At 43.4% G+C, this 27,494-nt stretch overlaps 1 protein-coding gene across 1 annotated transcript in view; it reads right to left on the reverse strand.

Moving 5' to 3' along the window:
- Serpine2 (serpin family E member 2) overlaps positions 1-27,494 on the reverse strand; it is a 58,003-nt gene that overhangs the window by 17,153 nt on the left and 13,356 nt on the right. Inside the window, exons 2-3 of the mRNA XM_026390376.2 lie at positions 7,573-7,853; positions 4,973-5,200 (exon numbers count right to left, since the gene is read on the reverse strand). Coding sequence (XP_026246161.1) covers positions 4,973-5,200; positions 7,573-7,831 — 487 coding nt within the window. The 5' untranslated portion in view covers positions 7,832-7,853. The remainder of the gene's footprint in view (positions 1-4,972; positions 5,201-7,572; positions 7,854-27,494) is intronic.

Here is a 27,494-nt window from a genome sequence, read left to right on the forward strand (position 1 = left end):
TGTCGATCAGGTGGAACTACAAGCCAATGGATTTTTAAAGGACTTTAAAAGACAATTGTTCAAACACCCTTTTACATGTTCTGATTTTTTTCTCACCCAATTTACCATGTTCAAGGAGAGTTTAAAACAAGTTAAAAATCCAAGACTGAAAAAGAATGTGGAGATCCCTTAGTTAAAAGAATCCAAACTTTAAATTGAGAAATTACAGCTAATTTCCTCTAACCTCCCTGGTTTAGAATAGCTTACTCATTCAAATAAACTCTATTTGGTTAATCTTCCCCATTTTTACTGATTTTTAACAGACACAATGACTGCTGGTGAGAGTCCTTGGTCCTCACAAGAGAAGTGGTTTTGTGTTGCTTTGTTTTTTTTTTTCCTCACTGGGTTGATTCAACACCTGAAAAATAAATACTTCAGTCCATGCAGAGTTACGAGGAGAAGCACTTGATTTCTGTCAAGATTTCTGAAATGTTTAGAATCCCTGGTTATCACAGGCCTCATAATTACTTTAAAAAAAGAGCTAAAATTGATTGGCATTTGCAGGTAAATGGTTGGAGCTAGAGAACATAATGCAAAGGGAAGTAAGCCAATCTAAAAAACCAAATGCCAAATGTCTTCTGTGATAGAAGGAGGCTGATTCATAGTGGGGTTGGGAGGGGGAGCATGGGAAAATTAGATGAACTTTAGATAGGGTAAAGGGGAGGTCGGGGAAGGGAGGGGGCAAGGGGGTAAAAACGATTGTGGAATGAGATGGACATAATTACCTAAAGTATATGTAGAAGACACTAATGGTGTGAATATACTTTGTATACAACCAGAGATATGAAAAAATTGTGCTCTATATGTATAATATGAATTGTAATGCATCCTGCTGTCATATATAACAAATTAGAATAAAAGTTAAAAAAAACCCTAACCTTAAAAAAAAAGAGAGAGCTAAACTTGAACAGTAGTTTCTCCATGTATACGTCAGGCATTGAACTAGGTCCCGACTAGTCATCGAGCCAGTCTAGATGACCTCCTCACTTTGAAAGACGATGCTGTGCATGAGATGTCAGGGATGGTCTGTCTTATTTGCATCAGGAGTGAAAACAGCTTCCCAACAATGCTCACGAGGCTCTTCTCGAGGGAGATTATGGCTGAAGCTTGTCTATTGTTTTCTTTTCCTTTTTATTCTGGTATTAGGGACCAAACATGCTAGGCAAATGTTCTACTTTCTGAGTCCCAAGCCTTTTTATTTTGAGACAGGATCTTACTGACTTGCTGAGGCTGTCCTTGAACTTGCAATCCTCCTGCCTCAGTCTCCTGAATAGCTGGGATTCCAGGTATGTGCCACCACACCTGGCTGAGTTTTCATTTAGGTTCTTTTGGCTTGGTCTTTGAATATTTGAATATTCAGTCCTCTCTCTCTCTCTCTCTCTCTCTCTCTCTCTGTACATGTGCACACTATTAAAATTAGTTCATTGAAATTTTTTGCTCAATAAAGCAATGCATGACATGGATGTGAGACATAATTCTTCTAGTGGTGACAATAAAATAAACAGCTTCTGAAGAAGTCATGCCACCTAACTCAGCAGACAGCATTAAGCCCTTTTAACTGAAGCTTAAGGGGATCCTGGGCACAAGAAGCAAACATTTCAATGAGCCACGGCAAATGGCACAGGTGACATTTCTATCCTACAACAGCCTCATTGCAGCTCCAAACTGCCACAAGGGGGCGGCAATGCCACCTTCACTTGGGACCAGAAAGGAACAGTAAGCTATCAACAGGCATCATTCAATTCAGGACAAGGCTGGGCAGGCACTGGGGGGGGGGGGGGGGAAGCGTCAAGGGTCAAGGTCTGCTCCTCAGACTTCCTTCCCAGCATAGTGATGTTGTTTCTTGCCTTTGATGGGAACATCACCCTGTATAGTCCCTACTACACTTAAAGATGTAGCCCCACGGTCCTCTCTGTTTACAAGCCTCCCATGACCTTCCTACCTACCTCCTGTGAGATGCCTCTTCCCTCAACCTTCCATAAAGCCCTAGGCTTAGCACCATGACACCATTTCAACTGCCTCCCTCCCCAGCTAAAGTGACCTGCACTAGAGCCAGCACACTGCCACTCACTCCACCAGCCCTGCGGGCAGCACGCACGCAGTGCTCCAAAGTGTCTGAGAAGCCTCCTCAGCCTTTTTTTTGCAGAAATAAATAATGCCTACAATTTCCACTTTTAGGATCATTATATAATAAGGAGGCAGAAAGCAATAGACGGGAAAAGAAAGGATAAGGGGGAAAACGGTAAGAGAAGCACAGTATGGAGGCAAGAAGGCACCTGGGACCTGCCATCAGTAACTGCCACAAATGTGTGTCCATCATCCAGCTGGCCATCATCCTGGGATACCCACCCAACTACTGGGTGCCAGGGCACTCTTACATAAGAGACCAAAATATGATCCCTGCCCTCAAAGAGCTGTGGCTGAGACAGAGGTGGGCTGGCATAAAGACTTGGTAAAGCACCAAGCTGCTATTTTACAAACACCTTAGAGTAGTGGTTCTGAGGACTGTGAGGGCCAACGCAAGGGATTCTGAACCAATCAGCAGGGACAAGGACGGACGGGGTCCTCGAGGAAGCACTACTTGAAATAACAAACAGCTCACACAGACTGGACAATTCCTAAGTCCTGGGCCTCTGCCAAATGCTTTATATGTATTACTCATGGCCTCATGACAATCTTTATGCCATATTATTACTCTCACAGGTATCACTATTGCATTTCCATTTTACAGAGGTGAATGCTGAGGCACAGGGAGGTCAAGTCACTTGCCCAAGGTTACATAGCTAGTAAGTGGCAGAACTGAGCTTCAAACCCAGAACCTGGTTTTTTAACTATGATGCCACTCACATGAAGGCAGAATTGAGCTGGCATCGATGTCGGGAAGCAGGATAGAAAACATCCCAGGCTGCTGGATGCATGTGTGGGTCTGAGAAGGGACACAGGGTGAGAAGCAAGGGGACCAAGCAGAGCCCACGTGGCTGGCACAAGGGTTACCTGGAGAAACCGAGACTTCAGGGTCCGACAGGTCAGACCCAACACGAGTACAGCCAAGTGCCTGCGTGTTTGACTCTCCCTCTCTGCAAGGAAGAAACTAGCATCTCCTTGGGATGAACTCCTCAATCTTCCAGTTTTGGAAACTTGTGGGAGCATCTTTGGTTGCGTGGCTAGTAGCCAGAGAAGCTGCACGCTCTGCAGTGTTCAAGAGTCTCACATGATGAAGAACTGCCCTGCTCCTTGCATGATTTTCAAGTACCCACCCAGTATCTGTGTTAGTCAGAAGCCTGCTTAGAATCATTTGAGCCCAGAACCTTACTCTTTTTGCATGTAAACCCAAGTTATTTATCCATAGAAATAGATTTGTATGTGTGTATTCTGCCAGAAATGTGACTACAAGACAAATAAAATCAAATGGAGCCTATGCTTTGTTTTGTTTTGAAATTTATCAAGCATTTTGCATAACTATAGAAAAAATTGCATCAGCAATGGTAATAACAGGGCTCAGGGCTTTTGAGTCACTAGTACAGCACAGCCATCTCAGCCTGCTTTTGTAGCTGACAGTTCACAATTATTTTAAGAATCTGGTATTTTGTTATGTCTTCAGGTATAGTTACACCCAAGAGTTTATCTATGAACCACATATATTACTTACTTTTATTTTCCCTTGCTTTTATGGTTTGACATTGTCTTTTTATTTTTTAATTGTATATGTGGGCAGAGGGTATATTTATCTATAAAATTCATTTTAGGATATTAAAGAGAATATTAAAAATACTTGAAAACCACCAGGTGGCACACTAACATAATTTAATACTGCCATCCTGCAGATAAAGAGGAGGGCCAGGTTGGTGTAATGACATCACACAATCATCCGCCAGAGACAGGGTCAGGGACCAGTTCTGAGAGCGCCTGCTGCTGGCTGGCTATCTTTCCAGGTCCACAAACTCCATGGCCCAGAAACACCACTGAGCACGTGTTGCTGCTCTCCTGAGCCAGTCATGGTTTCAGGAAAACAGAATGGTCTGCACAGTGACTGAGGAGGGATCTGCCAAAACCACCAGGGCTTGACTTGCCCTGAGCATTCTTCTTCACTGTTCACCAGCTCCTCCAAGGGTTCGCCCACCTCCCATAGGTAAGCAGGTGATGGGCTGCTAGTGCCTCCCTCAGAGATTCTGACTCGGTCAGCCGGGTCCAGGGTTCTGCATTCTAAACATGCACCAGGTCATTCTGATGCACAGGCCCCAGGACTGTGCTTTGAGAAACATGAAGGCTGTGCTTTCCCTGGGTTTTGACCTTGGGCTTCTCCCTGGGGAGTCTCTTAGCTACCACTCTTGTGACTGCCTGTTCTGTGACCACAGGTGCCCAAATCTGCACTCCTAGCCTTAGGGAAGCCGACATCCTCTGTTGTTCTAGCCCACAGCTCCTCCTAAACATTTCCACATGCACCTCCAGTTTACGGACCAGTAGGTCTAAAACACTGGTGGTGGCATCTCCTCCCTCTAATGAAGTAGAGACTCCTAAATAAGTGATCATCGTGAGAGATGGAAAGGCTGTAATGGGGAGTTTGTTGACATATGATCATAGGCCAGGAGAACCTGAGGGGGCATCCAGGGTCAGGGGATGGAACAAGCGGGCAGCTAGAGGTGAAGTGGCAAACCATGCCAAGGACAAACGGGATGTCCCAGACAAGGGGACAACAGCAGCCAAAGCAGGAAGGACAAGTCAGAAAACCTTTGAAACAGACAAGTACCTGTGGGCAAGGGCTGCAGAGGAGACACAGCCACAGGGAGAGGTGAAGGGCCCAGCGCTGCCCCCGCCCCGACTCCAGGCAGGCAGCCCCCAGGGGCTTCCCATCCGGGCACTTCTCTACAAATTGGAGTCCACCTCACCCCTCCACTCGGAGTGCAAAGTCACACCAGACACTGTGGCCACTCACCCCTGGTCTCGTTTTTAACCCACATGTTGATGGAATCGCTGGTGGACACTGGGTCCGCAAAGTTCATACTCTGCACTTCACACTGAAACACGTCTCTGTTCCTTGTAACAAAGGGCAGTTCCATTTTAAAGCCATTCTTGACAAACATGGCATTTGCCACTGTCACAATGTCTTTATTCTTCTTGGACACGATGGCCTTGTTGATCTTCTTTAGCATTTTACCAACTCCTAAAGGAAAAAAACGGAAAGCAGAAATATTTACGAAAGCATTAAGACAAGCTTTTGTATTACAGCGAACAAGCATAGGCGAGCAAGAGCAGCAAGTCTCCCGTCTTCTCAGGGGACTGTCTCTTAAGGGTTGTGTTGAGGGCACCAGGTCCTGATGAATGCTGGCAGGCCCCTCTATAGCCACGTGGGGATCCAAAAAGGGAACTTCCAATTCACTCTCTCTCTCTCTCGTCTACAAATTGTAAGTGCTACTTCCTTTCTGGCCAAGGATTTAACAATGTGACTTTTTTTTTTCTTTTTGGGAAAAAAAAAAAGATGAATAAAATAAGCATTAGAAAGACTATTAAAAATTGCCATGTGCCACCAACCAGAACAATGTGATTTTTCCCTGATATCAAGCTCAAAAAGTAAAGACATTAATTTTATGGCAACATAAGCTTTATTTTACATGAGCCATTCATACATGCTCCGTTTAGTTTTAGAGCACAAAAAAGAAAAAAATAAGTTATAAGGATGAGATGTTTTGTTTCTACAGAGAGCTTGAATTTCAGATTCTTCTTCAACACCTGGTGTCTTTTCAAAATGACAGTGTCCTAGAATAACCTGCCAGTCACCTTGACAGTCTTCCAAAGGGCTGACTTGTCACTCTAAACGGATGTGTCCTTCAGACCCCTTCAACAAGGGCAGGGCATGGTTGTCCCATGGTCCACAAAGGGGCTTTCAATATGCACGGGTCTTTCTGACCCCCCGCCCCCACCATCCTGTGGGCTAGGCCCATTTTACAAGCCAGGGAGCAATGGGCTGCAGTGGCTGAAGTCACTTCCAAGGTCAAGTGCCAGCTTGCTTTGACGCAGGCCCCTTCCACAAGTCCTGACGTATCTCATGAAGAAAAGACCAGGGCAGATCTTCCGCCACTGTCCTGACCTGCCTCCTTCCCCAATGGGAGTGTTACCACTGAGCACCCAGGGGCCAGGTCTCCAGGACCAAAATGACCTGTATTCTGAAATCACCATCCTCATGTGACTGGTAGCAATTCTGGAGGAAGAATGGGTGTGGATGGATTTGGTGGCCAACAGGACAATATTATGAAAACCTCAGAAATAATGACTTCAAATTCATGTGGCTGAGCATTAAAACAAACAAACAAAAAAAGAACCTATTGCCGTTCTGGAGTTGTCCTGGCTGGCAGGGCCTGGATCACAGTAGGAAAAGCCATAAATCTTTGCAGCGATTCACAATGAAGTTATAAATCACCCAGTTTCTGAACATCCAAGCAGGGGGTGGAACAGTGTGTTCTAAGAATTCATCCCTTCCTTGTTTCCAACAGGTGAACAAACTGCAACTCAAGACAGAAGTTTCATGCTGTGATCATGGAGCAGGGCAGCTAAACCTTTAGTCCTGGAGGCCCCGGAGGCCACACTGAGAACCAGGCCAGGGGGCGCCTAGAGTGAGGCACTCAGAAACACAGACCCCTGCCCCTCTCCTCTTACTCTCCCTGCCAAAGGCATCAAGGTGGGGATGATTCTTAGAACTGAATGGCTTGCAGGGGTAGGAAATGGCTTTCAGGTAGGAAGATTTCCTTGATTTCCAATGAAACAGCTAAGACCCAGACGTGAAATGTGACTTGTAGGTGTAGGATGACTTTGAAGAACACCTAAACTAAAGGAAACACCATGCCAGGGACACAAGCTGGCATGGTGCAATTAAACAGGTAATTAAAAATGGGTTTTTTTTTCTCTTGATAAAACTAAACCTCGTTCATGGATCCTTAATTTGAAAAAAAATATTTTTAGGTTTTTATTTTAGAGTTAAGTAGTTTTAAAACAATAGAAAGGGACATCCCATGTACCCTTCACCCAGTTTTCCCAATGGTCGTATCAAAAAATTGTCCACAGTCCAGTCCACCGAGCTCATTCTGATGTCACTCATTATTCATGCATGCACGTGTATGGCTCCGGGTAACTTTATCACCTGGGCAGGTTCCTGGAATGTTCCCACAGTTGACACATAGGAGAGCTCCAGACCTGGAGGCTCCCGGTGCTGCCCTCTGCCACCTCCCCTCTTGTCATGCTTTACAAGAATGTTTAGGACTCAACGCACTTTAGCTGTGTTCACCGTGCAAGTAGCCGAGACTGGAGGTGGGAACTGAGAGATGTAGTGGCTGACACAAAGCCACACCAAAAGAGGCTAGTCCCCCTGACCCCCAGCTCCTGAGCACCTTCTCTGCAGAGGAGGCTGACCCTGGGCCCCAGCTGGCAACAGCATAACCTCCGGATGCTCTGCTTCTCAGGGCTATAGCAAAGACCCCACAGTGTCCCCCCTAATGCAGGTCTCCTGCAGGCCCCGCTGGGGAGCACAGAAGGCACACGCACCATTCACGCCGTATCTCATCATCATGGTGAGCTGCTTCTTCGTCTTGCCATCAGCTCCCAGCTGCAGCATTCCCAGCACAGATGCGATCCCATGGGGGGAGACGATGATATTGTCATGAGGCCGTGATTTGATGATCTGATTGAAAACTTGGATCCCTATGTTCGAGCTTAGTTCCTCGAGAGGCAGAGGGTTGAACAGGGAGCACACAAAGGGCAAAGTCACTGTGGTCAAGAGGAAGAAGGAAAAATGCCAATTCATGGTTCCTTCCAGCAAGGACGGCCTGAAAAACCAGATAAAAAATATTTACATTATACGCAAATGAACACAAAGGGAGGACTACTTTGTAGACAAGGAGGTATGATTTACTGTACTCAGTGTAATTAAATGCCACGCAAGACAGAACAGTTCAGATTAATTAAATCAGCCTTAAATACACAGAGCTTAGGCAGATGGGCAGAGACAGTTGGCAAACTTCTATTTGCTGGATTCCCATCAGGTATCAGGCACTGTCATCATATCATTATGTAATTCTTGCAACCACCCTTTATTCCCTGAGGGTGTACCATGGGCCACGCCATTTCTAAGTGCTGGGCATACAACTATACATAAATAGGCAAGACCCCTGCCCTCATGGCACCTCCAACCCAGAGGGGAGACAGAAAATGAACCAGCAACAATAAAGTAAATGCAGAGAGGAATAAGGACAAGATAATAAGGCCAGGTGACATGAGTGAAGGAGGGGTTAGGGTGGGGGAGTGAACAATACTAGAGAGGCAAGGGGTACCTCTACAGTGGGAACACAGTGACGAGATCTGAATGGTGAGAAACATCCGTGGATGTGGGAAGAGTGTGCCAGACAGAGGGACGGCAGGACAAAGGACAGTGGAGTGAACACAAAGTAAGGACTCCATTCTAAGGTCAGCACAGGGAGCCAGTCCCTTGGGCTGCCCTGGTCATCTTATAGCCACACGAACTTGATTCTTTAACTGTAAGCATGTTACTTTTTAAATTAAATGTTTGTTAGTTAAAATAAATTTCAACAACTTTAAAGCAGCACCGGGGCAGAAAAATTGGTAAATTCATAAAGCGTGAGACGGTGCTGCTGACAATAATATTTTCAATTACAGTGACTTGTTTTAAATCAGCTTCATCCCTTGATTACCGCTTAAAGAGTTTTCTTTGCTATGACAAGAGGTACGAAATTTACTTGTATTTACAGAAAAGCAAATACTTTCTTTAAATAAGAACCCCACAGTAGCAGCTGCTACAAACAAAAGCAGAATTTGCAATATTGCTAATTTAGTCTCCCTTGGAGGCCCAAACCCTGGCTAGGCACAGGTCTCCTGTGGGGCCAATTTGTGCCCCTGTCATGTGCATTTATATGTGGAAGGCTGGGAACATGTGCTGAGAGTAAAATAGAAGCATTTTAAGAGACAAGGGACCAGAGTCCCCCTGGGAGAAGAAAGGGCACCAGGGTCGACAGGGTTTGGTCTCCCTGCTTCCTATCAATACTTCCTGAACTTCCCATGCAACGCCACGGCAGATGTTCAATAAATACTGTGAAATTAAATCCGACTGCTAAGAGCACTATGTTCTACTTTTATTAATCATTTCATTCCCTGAAAATAGTGTTTATTGAGTGTAGCTAAGAAAATGCTGGTTTAGTCCTGAGCCACTCCGTCACCTAAACTACTCCCCAAGACAAATGTCAGCTCTGTGTTGGGCAAGGACCGGCAGCATCAACAGCACTCCCTGCCTGGCTCCTCCACACACAGCCAGCCACTGGGGCCATCATTCAAGTGGATGTCGCAATCTTCTTATATGTTGTGAAACAAGCACCTTTTTAAAAATTCAGAACCTTCAGTGTTTCTCCAGAGCCTAATTGTAAAATAATTGTGTAAACTTGGCCTGTCTAAATTCAAAGCATGTAAGTGACCTACATACACTCCCACTTGGGCCTTTACTATGGCCAGCGTGGCCTATTTTGACTCTGGCACCTCTGACTGGCTCTAATACCATGACAATCCCCTGAGTTTCCTGGAGCCTGCTGGACACTGGAGAGTTTCCAAAGCCTGACTATGGAAGCTCTACTTGTTTCATCTAAAAATTAAGAATTTTGCTCTTCCTTCTTCCCTCTCTTTTTTTTCAAGCAATAAACTTCCCCTTTAAAAAACTGGAATGTACCATAAAGTGGCCATAAGTAGAAAACGATTCATACAATGTTTGTTCCAAATTGTCAAATCCAATGTGCAACATCCATTTTAATTGGTAACTCTTGCCTCAGTCTATTCTGGCATCTACCTTCAGCATGCCTTAATCTGTCCTCCCCAAAGAAATACTCCTGGATTAGTGCATATTTGAATAAATATTAGAATTTGCACACTCACAAAGCATAAAGGATATCAAATTGATTTTGCCTCTAGTAGCTTAAGGTTGCTTACCTCAAACATCATCTCTATTTCTTTCTTTATCTCTTGTCATAGAACAGGGAGAAAGGGTCACTGACAGTAAGAAATCCCAAGCTCCAGTGTCTTGAAAGACAGCCAGAAGAATCTCTCAAATAAAATAGCTATCTGATTTAGCAGAATTCTGCTTGGTTATGAATTTTTACTCAAAGAATCATTTCATTATGATGCAGAGAGAAGCTGCCATGGGTGTTTTTATTGGATTCTTGGACTTGGAAGTTTTTGAGAGATGTCTATGTACAATTTATAAGAGAGTCCTGGGACAGTGTGAGAGCTGTGCAGAACTTGGAATCAGAGCTATTTTTGATTGATGTTCTGGACAAAACTTATCCTTGGTTTCAACTTCCTGGGCCAAATGCTCATCATCTCAGCTTACTTGGCTTGTGTACATGTCTAAACATAAGCTTCCACTTCTCTCCCAAGTTCAGTAGCCAGGAGAGTATAGATTTTAATCTATAAACTACTTTATGTTTGTGTAAGTCTTAATAAATAAAGATACTCATGTCCTACTAGAGAATCCTTTACTTGAAATAACTGTTGGGTTTTTGGACTTGGAAACGTTTCATCTGTACAACAGATTCCCATAATGGAAGAACACACTAACCTGTTCATTTTCAAGAGAAATTACACTTTATATTTTCATATAAGAGAGAAAGAATAAAAAGTATTGGCCAAATGTCTTGGGTAGTATCAATATGTAGAATCATAAATCTGTTTAAGTGTTTCTACTTCTTAATAATGTTTTCACTTCAGTATTTTAAAAAAATTGTATGGTTTAGGCCATCATGGAGAGAGACCATAAACCTACCAATAAAGCTAATGCCACAGGCACATCCTTCCGAATGTCAGTTTTTCTTTCACCCTCTACTTCTAGTTTTTCTTACTCTAAACTCTCACTTTCCAGCATGGAGAGTGTCTCTGAAGTTACAGGCACTGCTCTGAGCAAATGCCAGGTTCAAAACGCATCCCTAAATTTACAAAAGTGCCACTTGCCAAGGGTAGACAGTGAAGTACACTCTGCAGACACATGGCTTCAGCCGTCACCTCCTCACAGGTGAACTGCAATGCTGCCCTTCTCACACTTCACTGCTTACTTTCACCTTACCATTCAGAACACTACAGTGGCCCGAAGAACCCTGCACGGGTGGGCTGTGGAGGGCCAATCGCCTCTGACACTCCTTTTTTTTTTTTTTTCATTTTTAATTGATTTTATTATTTTTTAAATACATGACAACAGTAGAATGCATTACAATCCTCTTTACACATATAGAGCACAATTTTTCGTATCTCTGTATATAAAGTATGTTCACGTCAATTTATACCATTATACATGTACATTTTTTTGTATTATAATTCTTTTTTTAACGAGAGAGAATTTTTTAATATTTATTTCTAATTTTCAGTGGACAAGAACTATGTAATGTTTTGAACGACCAACAATAAAAAAAAGAAAAAAAAAGAAATAAAATAAAATTAAAAAAAATACAAAATAAAAAGATGTTGTGTCCACTGACACTCCTTTTAAACGGCTCTATTTTCTGTTGATGGCCTTGGACTCTCCTCTCCTTCTCTCCCTCATCCTCTTCCTGGTGACTTGCAGTGCTCCAGTGCTCCCCCAGCTCCTTCTGTGGCCTGGTTGAGGCTCTTCAGGGGCCTTTCACCTCCTCCACTGAGTTCCTACAGCATTCCTCCCTGCACCTCTCAGACTGTTTTCTTTCCTTCCAACAAGAAACTTACAGAAAGCAGGGCCATGGGGCTTCAGAGTCCTGGTGCCCACAGGTCTATGCAGAGGCTTACCACCAGTAGACACCACACCAGAGGCTGAGCTGTGGGGCTAATCCAGGGGCTCAAGGGCTTGGTCTGTTGGAATGAGGACACAGTGACTGTGACTCCTTTTTGTGATTTTGCAACTACTCACGATCATTCCCTAAGTGGGATCATTCCCCAACTTTTAGGGTTTCCCAAATGGTAGGTGCTATTCTAATTCTAATTTTCTTCTTCATTCATGGGTGCAATAATTCTATTTAAAAACAAGTTCCACCCCAACTGTCTGGTCACCCTGAGGTTCAGTGGTGTGGAACGAGCAGGATAAAAACCTTGATTTACTCGCCAAGTCTAACAGCTTTCAGTTCAAGATGAGTTAGTTATTTGACATTCTTAGCTAATGAGGGACATCTGGCAAGATAGTGGAATGGGGCCGGACACTTTCCTGGCTGCTCCATGGTGTGAAACTCAGAAAGCAGATGGGTAACTTCTCTGCAAGTTAGGTACTAGAAACCTTCAGGGATGCTACAAGTCCACAGGTAGAAAATCTACTGCCTCAAATCCATACTTTTAATCGGGTAGACACACAAACAACATGAAAAACCAAGGGAACAAACTGCCCTCAAACCAGCCAAGATACTCCAGCAACAGAATCCATCGATTTTGTGGAAGACATGTCAAAGAAGAAGTTTAGAAGGTACACTGTTAAACTAATCTGTGAGGTAAAGGATGATATAAGGAGTGATATCAGAGAGCAAATACAGAAGTGAAACATCACTTCAATAAAGAGAGATTTTTAGAAAAAAATCAAGCAGAAATCCTCAAAGTGAAGGAATTAATAAATCAAATTAAAAATTCAAAGGAAAGCATCACCAACAGACTAGAACACTTGGAAGACAGCATCTCAATGAAGACAAAATATATAATCTTGAAAATAAAGTCGACCATGGAGAAAAGATGTCAAGAGATCATGAACAGAATTTCCAAGAAATATGGAATAATATGAAAAGACCAAATTTAAGATTTATTGGGATGGATGAAGGCTCGGAGACACAAACCAAAGGAATACACAATCTTTTCAATGAGATAATACCAGAAAATTTCCCAAACCTATAAAATGAAATGAAAAATCAGATACAGGAGGCTTATAGGACACCAAATATACAAAATTACAACAGACCCACACCAAGGCACATTATTAGGAAAATTCCTAACATAAAATTTTAGGATAGAATTTTAAAGATTGACAGACAAAAACAAAAAGTCATGTTTAGAGGAAAACCAATCTGAATCAGCTGATTTCTCAACCCAGACCCTCAAAGCTAGGAGGTCTAGGAATAATATGAAAGCTCTGAAAGAAAATGGGCACCATCCAAGAATACTATACCCAGAAAAATTAAGCTTCAGAATTGATGATGAAATACAGTCTTCCATGATAAACAAAAGTTAAAAGAACTCATAACTAGAAAACCTACTCTAAAAAACCTATTCAATAAAATATTTCATAAAGAAGAAACGAAAAACAAAAGTGAAAACCAGCAAAGGGAGGAACTACACTAGAATAGTCAGTCAAAGGAGAAACTAATCAAATTAAAAATCAGAAATAAGGGGTTGTGGCTCAGGGGTTGTGGTAGAGTGCTTGCCTAGCATGGGTGAGGCACTGGGTTAAATCCCTAGCACTCCATACAAATAAAATAAAGGTATGTGTCCATCTACAACTAAAAAAATATTTTTAAAAAACAGAAATAAATCAAAATGACAGAGAATAATAAAAATCATATAATAGCTTAGTAATAACATTGAATGTAAATGGCCTAAACTCATCAATCAAAAGACATAGACTGGCAGACAAGGTTAAAAAAACAAGACCCAATAATATGCTGTCTCCAAGAAACTCACCTTATATGCAAAGACATTCAAAGACTGGATATAAAAGAATAGGAAAAAACATATCATTCACATGGATCTTGTAAACAAGCGGGAGTTTCTATCCTCATAGAGGGTAAAGTAGACTTCAAGTCAAAGTCACTCAGAAGGAACAAAGAAGGACACGTCACACTGCTTAAGAAAATTATATATCAACAAAACATAACAATCATAAATATTTATAACACAAACAATGGAGCATCTATGTACATCAAACAAACCCTTCAACTTCAAGAATCAAATAGACCACAACACAGTAATACTGGATGACTTAGCCGAGGAGAGGGCTTTGCTTTGTTATCTGTAGCTTTATGAACTCATGTTTCTCAACACATTTTTAGGGGCTGACCCAGTATAAATGTAATTCTTACTGAAGTTGGAAACAAGTCTCTTCAGGCTGTTCCCAAACCTTTCAATATGAGCCTCTAGCCTTGTCAGTTTCCTTGTTTCCTGGTTTGACAAGATGTTCCAGGCTCACTAGTGCATTTCCTGTCCCAGGTAGAACCAGCTCCAGTTCCTTTTAGGTGGAAACAGAATTTAAATAAGGCAGCCTGAGAACCCTTACCTTAGAAACTCAACACATGGAAATAATGAGCAAAAAGTCATATGGAAAAGCCAATATCCATTTATATCACTCTCTGGACTACATTGAAATCCCGAAATTCAAGTTTTGAAAGATGGGCTGCTTACACACGTATCATATTGTGTCCTTTGCCATACAGGCCAGAGGAGGCCAGCTGGATGGTGACAAGATAAGGGAGTCGGCCGGCATTCAAAGTTGGGAGAGGATAATCAAAACAAAACCTCTAGAATCCATCCTAAAAGTGGGATCTTAACAGTGATGGCACCTGAATGAGCAACTACCACTCAAGATGACCTGGGGAGTCCGATTCTCTCAGTCCCCTCCTCTCAATGAAAACTGGGAGTTTCCCTGAAGCCTCAAGTATTGAGATCCTCTGGTCGGCTTCTAGGATCTTGGTTCTTGTAACCTAAGGTCCCTTATTAGTCTTCTCTGGACACACTGTTTCTTCTAGAAGGACTACAGTAAGTAGGAAAAGACTGTTGAGAATGATGACATTGCTACCCAGTTTTTCTTGACGGGGCTTCTCAAGCACCAAGATTCTGCCAGCATGCAAGGGTCTAATCTGTGAGGGTGTTGGTAGGAGGCACTCTAGGCATCCTTCGGGAGCTGACCCATGAAGACTCACGGCTGCAAAGTGACAGTAACCATTAAAGTGCAAGTCATTAGGGTTACCCTTCAAATAGGATCCCCTACGAGGACCAGAAGAGGACTCTCGTCTCTGAAACCTGTACAAATTTGCCTGAAATTTGTCCTTCAAGCAAGACCTGTCTTCGTTTTCCAAATACTCCCCAATTTTCTTAAGATAACCAAATCAGATGAACAAGCAAACCAAAGTGTATCTTGATACCCCTGGGAAGCAGACAGTGTTGTCAAAGTGAGTCAGCATCTTTACAACCTGGAGAAGAGCAAACAGGAAATGCCAAGGGCACAGCAGCTCAGTGGTTTTAAATGTGCTTGAAAGAGGTTTCTGGAGACTTGGAGGCCTCTGAATTTTTCTATTAAAATTTTATCTAACTCTAAAATGTATACTCACTCTATTACACTATTTGGCCAGAAAATAATCTAAAAATGCTTGGGAAAGAAATGTCAACCACTGAAATACATGACAACAACAGTATCTTAAAAGGTTTTTTCAATAAAGAAACCCATAATTTACTGGTAAAATATGCTCTGACATTCGAGGGCCTTTTACCCACATATTGTGCATTGTAGAAATCTCTGTTAGGGAGGTAGGGAGAGGCTAGAGATGGAGGAGGGAGGTATTTATTGCTTTTTTTTTTTTAATGTTTTGGTTAAAACCCCAGTTCTATTGTCCACTAATAGATCCATGGCAAGTCACCATCTTTATCATATTTGCTTTCTCCTCTACCATTTCTGAAGACACATCTTAATTAAGGGTGGTCATAGAAACTAAGTAAGTACAGAAAAGACAGTAACCACCCAGTTACCAGAGCATCGGGATCTGAGCAGATGTTCAACAGTGTGGGTTCCATTCTGCTGCTCTTCCTCCAGGCCCAGGACTTGAAACATGCTGATTGTATTTCAACAACTATCTAGAAAGTCTCCAAGATCAAGCTAAGAAAATGGGCCAAGCACAACATTTCCACCTTGATAAGGCCCTATCTGTTTCTTTTTAGTTTCCTTAGACTATCTAAGATATAGAGATAGAATAAGACAATACTGGTAAATCTCGGTGTTTCTGTAAGAGAAGACAGTGGCTGGCAATGGTGGGGGTGGAAATAGATGAATACATGCCAAAATATCATTTGTAGTTCTAAGATGTGTTTTTCATGGGCTGACTTAGGTCATTACATCTATTTTACTTATTGTACAAAGTCCTACCGACTTTTATTATTGTCCAGCCTTTAATAGGTAATGCCTCAAACGTTGATTTCCAAATCCAATAACCAAGAGGTAATCCAAAACATTATAATGATACTGACCAGTAGCTCTCAATCTTTGAAAATAATAAAGTGCCATTTTTTTTGCATGTAAAAAAATATCATATTGTTTTTACTAATGAGGCATTAGTACTTTTGGAAATACATAATAATGACTATGAATTAATAAAGACTTCAATAAAATTCAAATTCATTATATATAATCTTAAAAATCCAAGTTTAAGATACTATCTATTCAGTCTATACCCGAAGCTGGACCATGAATATGACAATTCCAGTCCTTTGGAATAACAATGATGTTGTCTATGGGTCTTTGAGTCATAAATGGGAAGTCAATGCTATCTAGAGCATTGCCAGTAAAAGGTGAGCAGCAAGTGTTAGAAGCATAAATCAATAAAAAAAAAACCTTTCTGAAAAGCAATCCTTGGTATGCAGAATTAATTTTTAAAATGTATATGCCCATACAAATAGTAATATGCCTTTTATCAATCAACTATAAAATATCAAGATCTGAGTCAAAAATGTTCAAAGCAGCAATATCACTGCAATATTCTTTGCAATAAATAATTGGGCTAGCAATTTTAATTGCAACCTAAATCGCCACTGGAGGGGACACTGGGTGACCTTTTACCAGCTTTGTGTAATTTATCCTGTAGCTTTTGTGTGCTCTGTTGCTAATGGTTTGCACCTGTTGCCTTTGGACAATTGCTAGTGGGAGTCCGAGCCCAGTTTCTCAGTGGGCCTTGAAGCGGCTGAGAGTTCCACACACCATTCCCACTGGGAGGCCAACAGCCACTGACCCTTGGTCTTTGTGACCAACTCTTGAGCTCTCTCTGAGCTCTGCATGTGGGACTTCACCTGATACGGTATCTTGCTGAGCTTCTTCCTGTTCTAATTCCCACTTTTCCCATTCCCTCACTGTTCGTGCCTGGAAGTAATTCCTTCTCAAATCACTTGTGTTTTAACCTTGGCTGGTGGGCTGCTTCAGGCAGAACACGGGTCATGACATCCAACAGTAAGGACAGGGCAATGACATCCAGCTGACACAGTATCACTCATATGCTAGGAGGTAGCTCTGAAGAAAACACAGAGAGATATATTCTGGCTATGTCTTCATTGAAAAAAAGAAAACTACGATATAATCAAGTATGTAAAAATTACACATAGGCACAGGAAAAAAAACTAAAAGGGCAGATATTGAAATACTATCCACATAATAATTTTTGATAGTTATAGCTTATTATTCTGTATACTGTTTGGTATTTTTCAAAACTTTGGTAATAGAACACATCACTTAAAACAAGCATCTCTTTTCTGTTTTTGAAAACATTAGCAGCAGAAACTTAGATTTTGGATTAGCTTGAAAGCTGCTAAATCAGAGTATAACAAAACTTGAAGAAAGAAAGCATGGACTGGAAAAGGAGAAAGAGTTGAAAAACACTGCAGTGAGGTCCCTTTTCCCAGACTGGGATGAATGTTATGCCCTATTGTAACCCGTAGGCCATTTCATGTTTTTATTTTTTTTTTCAGTATACAGTGGCTCTATTTTGATATACATAACCTGACCTATTTATTACTCTAAATCTATATACTACATATTTAATGTCAGTTAGTATAGTGTATTGATTCTTTGTATTTTTGTATAGCATAGTACCAACAATATAGTAGAAACTCAATAAATGCTTATGAAATAAATTGTAATTCACTAGAAATTAACTGTTCCATTACCATTTTAGGTGGGAGCAACACTGTTTTGTTTTTTTTCAAATCCAATATGCTTAGCACTTGTAAAATGTATCATTAAGTACTAAAACAATAGCCATCATTTACTGACTGACTATTGAAAGGCAATATTTGGTATTTAGAATTAATTTTAAAATGTATATACCAGACCAAATGGTCTGAATGTTTGTATCCTCTCCAAATTCATATGTTGAAATCCTAACCCTTAAGGTGATATTATTAGAAGTTAGGCCTTAGCAAATGATTATCTCACAAGGGTGGAGCCTCATGAATGCAATTAGTGCCTTTATAAATGAGACCCCACAAGGAAGCAGCTAGAAGGTACAATCTCTGAACCAGAAAGCAGGCCTTCACTAGGAACCGAGTCTATGAGTGCCCCAATCTTGGACTTCTCCGTCTGTAAAACTGAGCAATAAATTTCTTTTGTTCATAAGCTCATCAGTCTATGGTGTTTTGCTATAGCAAACAGAATGGATTAAGAGATTTACCATATGAAAAACACTGTACCCAAAGTTCTATATTCAACATGTAGTAGAAATCGGCATTAGCCAGGTGTGGGCGCATGCCTGTAATCCCAGCAACTCAGGAGGCCAAGGCAGGAGGATTGCTAGTTCAAAATCAGCCTCAACAACTCAGCAAGGCCCTAGGTGAGACCCTGTTTCAAAACATAAAACATAAAAAGGGCGCAGGATATTTCTCAGTGGCTAAGTACCCCTGGGTTCAATCCCTGGTGCCAAAAAAAAAAAAAAAAAAAAAAAAAAAAGAAGGAGAAGGAGAAGGAGAAGAAGAAGAAGATGAAGATGATATTAGTATTTCTATTTCATAGACGAAGGAAGCTAAGGCCCAGGAAAGTTAAATAGCCTATGTAGATCATATAGCTCATACAAGGCAGAGAGTTCTGGCGCTGACAGCTGGCACTCTTCACCTGTGTGTCCAGTCAAGCAGAAGGTGGAGAAACACGTCGCCTTCACCTCTCTGTCCTGGGCTTACATCACCACACGCCTGGCATAAACAACTGACCACAGCCTACAAGGCAGGGGAAGGGAACATAATGTTTGTTAGGCTCATTCTGTTTTTCGTCCATGTGTGAGGACGACACTGCCCCCCAGGGGCATTTGGCAATGCATGGGGACATTTTTGGTTGACACGCTTGGGTGGAGTGCTGGGGCATCTAGAGGGTGGAGGCCAGGACGCTGCTACATGTGGGTGTGAGCCCCTGCGATGCACAGGCAGCCCCCATGCCCCACGAAGCTGGCGGAGGATGAGTGCTCTGGATGTAAACAAAAGAGCCTCTGCTCCCACTCTCCCCATGGGTCATGCACTGACTTCCTTCAAGGAGAATCGAGGTCTCAAGTCCTACCCCGCTTCCAGTCAAAGCAACAACTGTATTGACACCAAATTACATAATGGCTCTCCCTGGAATTTCAACCTGAGGTTTCTCCATGTGGAAGAGGAAGGAACCAGCTAATCACTTCTGCGAATCCTAGAAGGGAAGGCTGGTGTGACCGGGAATTAAAGTGGGGGGCTGCCAGCCCACTTATCAAATTTATCACTCCAAGTTCGCCTATGGTCCATGGAGAAGTTTTGAGACTAGAGCAGGGATGCAGGCATTAAGGGGCGGGGGGAGATGCAGGCATTAAGGGGGGGGGGGATGCAGGCATTAAAGGAGGGTGGGATGTAGGCATTAAGCTGGAGGGGGGGGGAATGCAGGCATTATGCTGCACTTCCTCTTCCTGTAAGAAGCTCATGGAAGGCCTTCACACAGGCTGAGTCACTGGGCAGTTGTTTCCCATGGAGGGCAAGCCCCACCTTCCTGAAGCTGTCCACCTCCTGAAACCCTTCCCACAGAGCAGCAGCTGGGAGCCCGGCTGGCTGCAGCCCATCTCCACCCACCACCCTGTCCTCCTGCCCCTGGCCACCTTTTTTTTTTTTTTTTTTTGCTGAACCAAAGCAGCTCCATCATTCAGGTTCAGGGAGTAGTAGAAAACCTAAAATGTTCACACACGCCCTAAATTATTCTTCAACCACTGTACTTAGGCCCTGCAACTTTCTGTGCCAATTATACCCAGGTGCCTGCTTAGCTGTGGAGAACTGCCCCAAACCCCTACTTTTCTCCCTTCCCTCATACAAGGGACGGGGCCTGCCAGAGAGGAAGGGCGGTTCAGCAGGTGAGTGTCAAATCAGGTATCCAGGACTTCCCTGGGCCAGAGTTCCCTAAAAAGGCCATCTCTGGAAGGTCCCGCCTGTCTGCGGGATGCCCTCTTTTCCTCAGAAGGAGAGACCAGAGTGGGAGACCTCTGAGCCCAGCAAAGAACAGTGATCTTCTGAGCTGTGGGGTACCTCACAGCCCTAAGAGCGGATGTGGGCTTTAATCGGGCAGGAACTCCAAAGCTCGTGTGTTCCTATTTTAGTCAGCTGCATTCAAGGAAAGGAAACCCACGCTCAGCTGTGCGGCCAGGGACTCAGAGGTCTAGGGCTTGAATTCACAATTAAACCCACTTGGCTCTTCGGAAGGCAGGGTGCGATTTCCAAGACTGCCAGGTAAAGAAGGCTTGATAGAAGTACAGCTTGTCCATTTGTTTATCCCACAAGTGTCAATGCAGCACGTGTGTGCCAGGAGTTGCATATCTGATAAAGGACCAGGGACGGAACAATGGCAACATGACTTAGTGCTACTCTCCTGGATTTTTTTTTTCATTCTTAAATTTTTTCAATTAACATGTAATAAATGTACATATTAATGAGGCACAGTTTCTATTTTAACACATGCACATAGTATGCACTGATCAAATCAGGGTCCTAAGTATTTCTCCTCCCCCATCTGGCTGATTTTGTCCCCCAGGCAACATGTGGGCCATGTATGAAGACATTTTTGGATTTCACAACTGAGCAGGAGTGGGGAGGGAAGTGCTACGACATGCAGTAGGTAGAAGCTGTTAAACATTTTCCCAGGCCCTGGGTAGCCCCCACATCCAGGAACAGTGCAGTCCAAATGCTTATAGTGCTGAGGTTGAGAGAGCCTGGTCCAGAGGGGAAACAGACTTCCGCCCAATCATCTCATTACTGAATTAATATTTGTGGTCATTTTTACATATTTACCATACGGATGCTCTGATAACCAGTGCAATGCACAGTAAGAAAGCCGAGGCACACATGGGCAAGGCCACCTGGGTGGACACTGCAGCATGAGCTGGAGATGACTGACTAAGCAGGAAGAGGGAAAGGGCAGTGCTCCAGTAAGAAGGTCTGAAATGCAAAAATGCCTCGTGTGAGGAAGTATCATGGATGATTCTGGACATAAGTTCTTCTCACCCCATCATCATCTCACAGCCTGTGCCAGACACAGGCGACCTTGGGGCCATTACCCCAACAAACAGTTCCCTGCAACAAACACCAGAGCCCCAAACAGAGAAGCTAGAATAACTGCTCATACTTTAATGCCACTATGTCCTCCTGCCTTTTCTCAACCCTCAGTCACTGCACATTATAAGAGGCAGGAATTAAAATGCTACCTTTTCTTAGATTTAACACTACCAGCATGAATATCAAAAAAGGGGGGAAAATGGACTAAAACACTGAAGAACCGGACCTCGTCAAAATTAAAAATTTTGCTCTGCAAAAGATCCAGTAAAGATCATGAAAAGAATAACAGGGGGGAAAAAAATCTGTGAACTGCGTATCTGATAAAGGACTAGTATCTAGAATACATAAAGAACTCTGAAGACCCAGTCATTTAAAAACGAGATTCCACTTAGGAAATGGGCAAAAGACACAGAGAGACATTCCACTGAAGAGAACGTAAAGATGGCAAATAAGCCCGTGAAAAGGCGTTCCCTGTCGTAAGCCATGAGGGAAAGCAAATTAAAACCAGGTATCATTATAAAATAGCTGAAATAAAAACCAGCGGAAACAGCAACTGCTGGGGAAGATGCACAGAAACCGTGTGACTCACCACACACTGACGAGAAAAATGCAAAATGGCACGACTTCTTCAGCAGTGTCTTACAAAACTAAGCATACACTTAACCACCTGATCCAGCGTTCCTGAACATTTACTCCACAGACAGGAAAACTCATGTTTCACACCAGAACCTCTACACCCACTTTTGTAACAGCCTTATTTCTAGAAGCCCTAAACTGGACACAACCCAGATGCTCCTTGTTGAGCAAACATCTAAAGAGCATGCAGAGCACCATGCAGAGCACAGAACACCACTCGGCAAGCAAAAGGAATGAACCACTGATCCACAGAACCACTTGGGTGCAGCTGGAGGGGATTATGCTCAGTGAAAAAGATAATCCCCAAATACGACATGGTGTGTGATTCTGTTCATGTGACATTCTTGAAATGCAAAATGATAAGACAGATAAGAGAGCAGTGGTTGTCAGGGGCAGGGAGAAAGGGAGGGGCCAAGGTGGGTGTGACTGTAACAGGAGCACAAGAGGTTCTGGTGAGGGAACTCTTCTGTGTCCTGAATGTGGTGGGGACACATGAAACTACGTGTGATGAAACTGCACAGAAGTCAACACACACACACACACACAGAGGAGGACACCAACTGTGGTATGTGCATTAGGAGGGACTGCATCTGTGCCAGCCTCTCCTGGCAGCACTGCACGATGTCATGCCAGCGATTACCTCTGCAGGAGACCAGGGGAAGGATTATGGGATCATCCTGGATTGTTTTTTTACGACTGTGTATGAATCCACAACTATCTCAAAAGAAAATGAAAAAGGAACTACTTTAAGATTTTAGTCAGCCACCAGATGCCACTGTATCTTAAGACAAATCCTTCTAGTACTTTCTTTTCCAATACTACAAGCACACTAAAACTGAAGATCTTCTTCTAAAAGATATCCAAATATGTGTTTCATAATTGTACATTCTCATAACTATTTGGTTGGTGACAACATCAATTCTTGGTCTTAAAGAAAGAAATAAAAGTAATTAGGACACTACACGTGGCCTCTGCAGGCTCCTGAGACAAACCACTCCAGTTCAAACCTCAGCTCCAAGAACAATTAACTGCATGACTCGACCAGTCCACTGTGCCTCAGTTCCTCCATCTGTGACCAGGGTAAACAGGCATCCCAACCTCAGGAATCGTGGGATTCTGCCTCGCAGGACAGTTCCTGAGGCCTCTGTCTAAGCTGGCTTCTGTCGTTATCGTCTCCTCACAAAGGGCTGAGACCTCTCTTCTGCCTCTGCAGGTCTACACCACATTCCATCTTCACCTTCACTCCTACTGCAAAATATTTAGGAGATCTAATTTCCAAAAATCAAAGGAATTTAAAACTGCCTTTTAAATTTACTCATGGTCTTTTTTTTTTTTTTTTTTTAAATTGCAGGCCATTTCTTTGATTTCTTTGCTGCAGAAGGGACTCAAAAGGCTTCTAGGTGACATTGCCAGTTTCACATCTGGTCACGTGTCCTCAGGGAAGCAGACCCGAGGGTTCTTGCCTTCCCCAGGGCTGCAGCACAGCCTGGATCAGAACAGGGTCAGGAAATGACTGGCGGGCACTGGGGGGCTGGGGAAACAGGCCCGGGCCCTGGCAACCTTCCTTGTGTCCTTTCCAAGGCTGTTGAGCTCAAGAATAAGAAGTGTTTTCCTGCTGGCCTGAAACTGAAATAGGGTGAGACTAGCCTTCGGTAATTTTTAAATAGTTTTAGTGTGGCACAGCCAAGACAAGCCCCGTCCCAGGGGTCAACAGATTCCAGGGTAGAAGTCTGCATTTCAAGCCACTCTCAGTACTGTCGTGAGTTTAGATGGATAAAACAGCACCCAACGGGAAAGGCATGATGATTGCAGAGACCCCCTGGAAGTCATTCTGCACTGCACTGGGAGGCCAAGCATGACGGCACTGGAATGAGGGGTGACCCAGGAGAAAAATCTCAGATGCTCGCAAGTAGACCCTAAATCAGTGTTGGAAGGAAGGAGGAAAGTAATGTGGAAGTTCTTGTGGAAATTCAAAGATAGGAGGAAAAACTACTCTTTTACTCCTAAACTTGCGGTTCTCCCTGGCCCCCACATCCATTAAGTGACATCACCAGCCATCCATTGAAGAATCTCAGCCCAGAGTCTGGGAGTTACCCTTTCCCTAGCTCATCTAGACCATCAACAGGTTCCATCCTTCTACCTGTTGGGTATTTCCTGAATGGTCTTTCTCTCTCCATCTCCTGGGTCCCTGGTCCAAGCCACCATTTCTCTGGACCAGAACCTGGGTCTCCTGCATCAACTCACTGCCTGCCCTGCTCCTCTGACAGTGCTGACAGGATAGCCATGGCGGCCCTCCAGACCCGAGTCAAACCCTCCGATGGCCTCCTTCACCTCTCACTAGGAAATGCCCCCCCTGCCCCCCCCACCACCCCCACACCATGGCCCAGGAGGTGGCTGACTGGTCTGGACTTGGCTTCCTTCTCTACGCTAAGCCTGCAGGCTCTTTTTAGGTTCAAGATCCAAGCTTAAATTCCCTCTGATTGGGACATTTATCATTTTCCCTACTCTTTGTGCTTGTGGGCCTGGCAGGGACCCTGTCTGTCCTGTTCACCTCTGTACCCAGTACCAAATAGGGCCCATGGACATGAAGGTGCTCAATATACAGCCAATACACAGAGGCCTTCAAAGACCAACTTAATTCACACAGCCAGCTATGGTTGACTACAGTGACCACCATCTTATAGCAGGTTATGGTCTAAAGTATCTGGGGAAGTTCATTTGTTCTTTCTTGAATATACACTTAAATATGGGAAAGTTCTTTCTTTCTTTCTTGAACATAGACATATTCTAAAGAAGTTTTTCTTTTTTTTAATAATTAATTCCTGACATGTTGGGCTAGATAATTCCTTGCTGTAGAGGGCTCTGTGTTAGAAAATACCTCGCAGTATCTCTGGTCTTTATATAGGAGAAATCAGTAGCAGCCTCCATCCAGTTGTGACAGCCAAATGTCTGGAGACACTGACAATGTCACTGGAGGAGAGAGGAAGGACTGCCCCTAGGTGAGAACCTCTCTAAGAGAGAGAAAGGTTAGAAATTGATGGTTAACTGCTCATTCTGCCTCCAAAAGCCTAGTTAACCACTACTTTTTCTGAATCACAAGAGCAATAATAGACTTTAGTATGGTATTACCTGACCCCCACTGCAACATCATTTCAGTAGGAACATTCATTCCAAATCCCTAGTAAAGTATTGAACAGCCACGGAGGAGTGGGTTGGCCTATCCTGAGAGATGCAGCTTTCTCTTTTCTCTCCTTATCAGCATTCCAGGCGATATCTGAAGTGCAAAGGTGCAAAGAATAGGGGATGGGGGGAGGAACAAAGAGCCAGAGGAGAATTGGGGGAAGCACAGAACTTCTTATACCTGATCCGACCCTTGTCTGTGTCTGGCACATTAAAAACAAGAAGCTAGATGACGCCTTGGTGTCTGAGATCCTCCCTGAAAGCACTACCCCACAGTTCAACATTCTCTTCCTTTCCATGGTGGGGCAAAACCCAGGGATGAAATGTGAAGGACTGCATCTCTACTGATCGAACTCCCTGTCTGCCTGTCTCTAATCTGCTACTGAGTTTACAGTACCTATTCAGGAATGCAAAACGACTTCCTAGATTTACCTGCCACACTGCAACAATATTTTCAATTATTGGTTAAACTGCAAATGCCCCACGAGTCATTTAAATAAATCTCACATGTATGAAACAGTCAATTGTGTTCTCTGAGCAATTCCCAGCTGTAAAAATAGAGCCATACCGAACTCATTTTTTTCCTTCAGCTAATTGAAAATAGTGCACATATAATGCATGATTTAAAGCACCCAGGAGGAATTTCAATTTGCATTCCCTATTTTAAATGTACAATCAAATGCTGTCTTAAAGTGCTCTACACATTTAATTCAATATTACTTGCCTGAAGCCCCATCCACTCCTAAATTTCAACTCTGTGAATTGATGATTCCAGGTTTTAATGCTCCAAGTGACTTTTGAAACAATGGCTTGGATAGTGTTGCTTTTCCTGAGAAAACAAACACTCCCAAACTTGACCGATTCAAACCTTGGAGGCCCAGAGGAAAATTTCCAAAACAGCAGCAAGACACCTGCCTGGAGGATGGTACCGTGTATAAGTAAGAACATCCTTCTCCAAGGAGCCAGAACGGTGACTTCGTACGTGCCCAGAGCTGCGGCCCTGCAGTGAGGCCACCTCCACACTCCTCATGGTTGATCAAGATGGTCCATTAGGGGTAGCAGAGAGCAGAGTCTGGGGATGAAGACAGGCTGGAGCAGTAACACGTGCTAAATAACGAGGATCACCGTCTGCTTCTAAAAGGGCCTCAGAGGCCGCACAAGCAGCTCGTGTGCTTCCCAGTTCACAAGTCACAGAGGCCCTACGCCAGGAGGAAAGCACTGAGGCAGAAATGACAAGGAGGAAGGGAAGGCAGAGCCAGACTTCACAGCTTACACTGGCAGAAGACAGAGCCCTGGGAGGACCCAGAACCCCAGGCAGAAAGTGAGACAATACCAGGACGAGGATCCCCAGGCAACTGGAAGGCAGCTGCTTGCCTCACCTCTGCCCCCAACACTGCTGGATCATCATGTCCCACTCCAGGGCAAATCAGCATGAGGAGTGAGCACCCAAAAGGCAGCCCCAAGTGCCCCAGATGAGCAGCTACCCTAACAAGCAAGCTTCTCATCGAGTCCAGAGGATCCTCTCATTGTCCACCCAGATCTTATGAGTTTGTTAGGTTTTAGTCAGTCTCTGCTCTGCAACAGCCCTAGTGCACTAACAAACTTGAGATTTCTTCCATGCTCCATGCTGTGGATCCCAATAGGTGACATCATTTAAGCCACCACTTTCTCTGACATCATACAAATAAAATGCAGCTCTTTATATCAGCCATTCTATGTTTTTCTTCTTCCTTTGGCACCCAAATAACATTCGCTATCTCTTTTCCCAGGGAAAAGAGAAGGAAAGCAAGAGAATGTTGAGCTTGTGTTATGCAAGCTGAGAAGGAGAGAAAAGGGAGAGCTCAGAACAGACAGAACAGCTTCCGAGCACACCTGAGCCCCCAAGCGGTTCACTTCAGCAGTTCAAATACTGAAAAGGAGACTTAGAGAAAATAGACAGTATTTTTCCTACCCACGCTCCAAATCCATCAAAGACGTTATATTAAAAATATAGATTCCAGGCTGGGGATATAGCTCGGTTGGTAGAGTGCTTACCTCACATGCACAAGGCCCTGGGTTCAATCCTCAGCACCACAAGAAAAAAAAATGGATTCCACTGGTAGTCATGGAGCTGTTACTTTCCATTTTTATTAGATGACTGTAGTGCTGCTTTGAGACAAGCATTGGCATCCGCAGAAGTGATCTTGTGATACCTGAATCGTTGTCTTGTTTTTCACTCTGGTTCTTGTAACAAAATCCCCTCTCTACCCAGGATCCACAAAAGGGACCCACTCGGTTGGTCCATCCAAATCCTTCGGCCTACCTTTGGGCCTGGATGACAAGTCTCAGAGTTACCTAGAAAGTTTGGACCATATAAGAGG

The sequence above is a fragment of the Urocitellus parryii genome, chromosome 1, assembly GCF_045843805.1.
Source record: "Urocitellus parryii isolate mUroPar1 chromosome 1, mUroPar1.hap1, whole genome shotgun sequence".
In the NCBI taxonomy this organism is placed as follows: domain Eukaryota; kingdom Metazoa; phylum Chordata; class Mammalia; order Rodentia; family Sciuridae; genus Urocitellus; species Urocitellus parryii.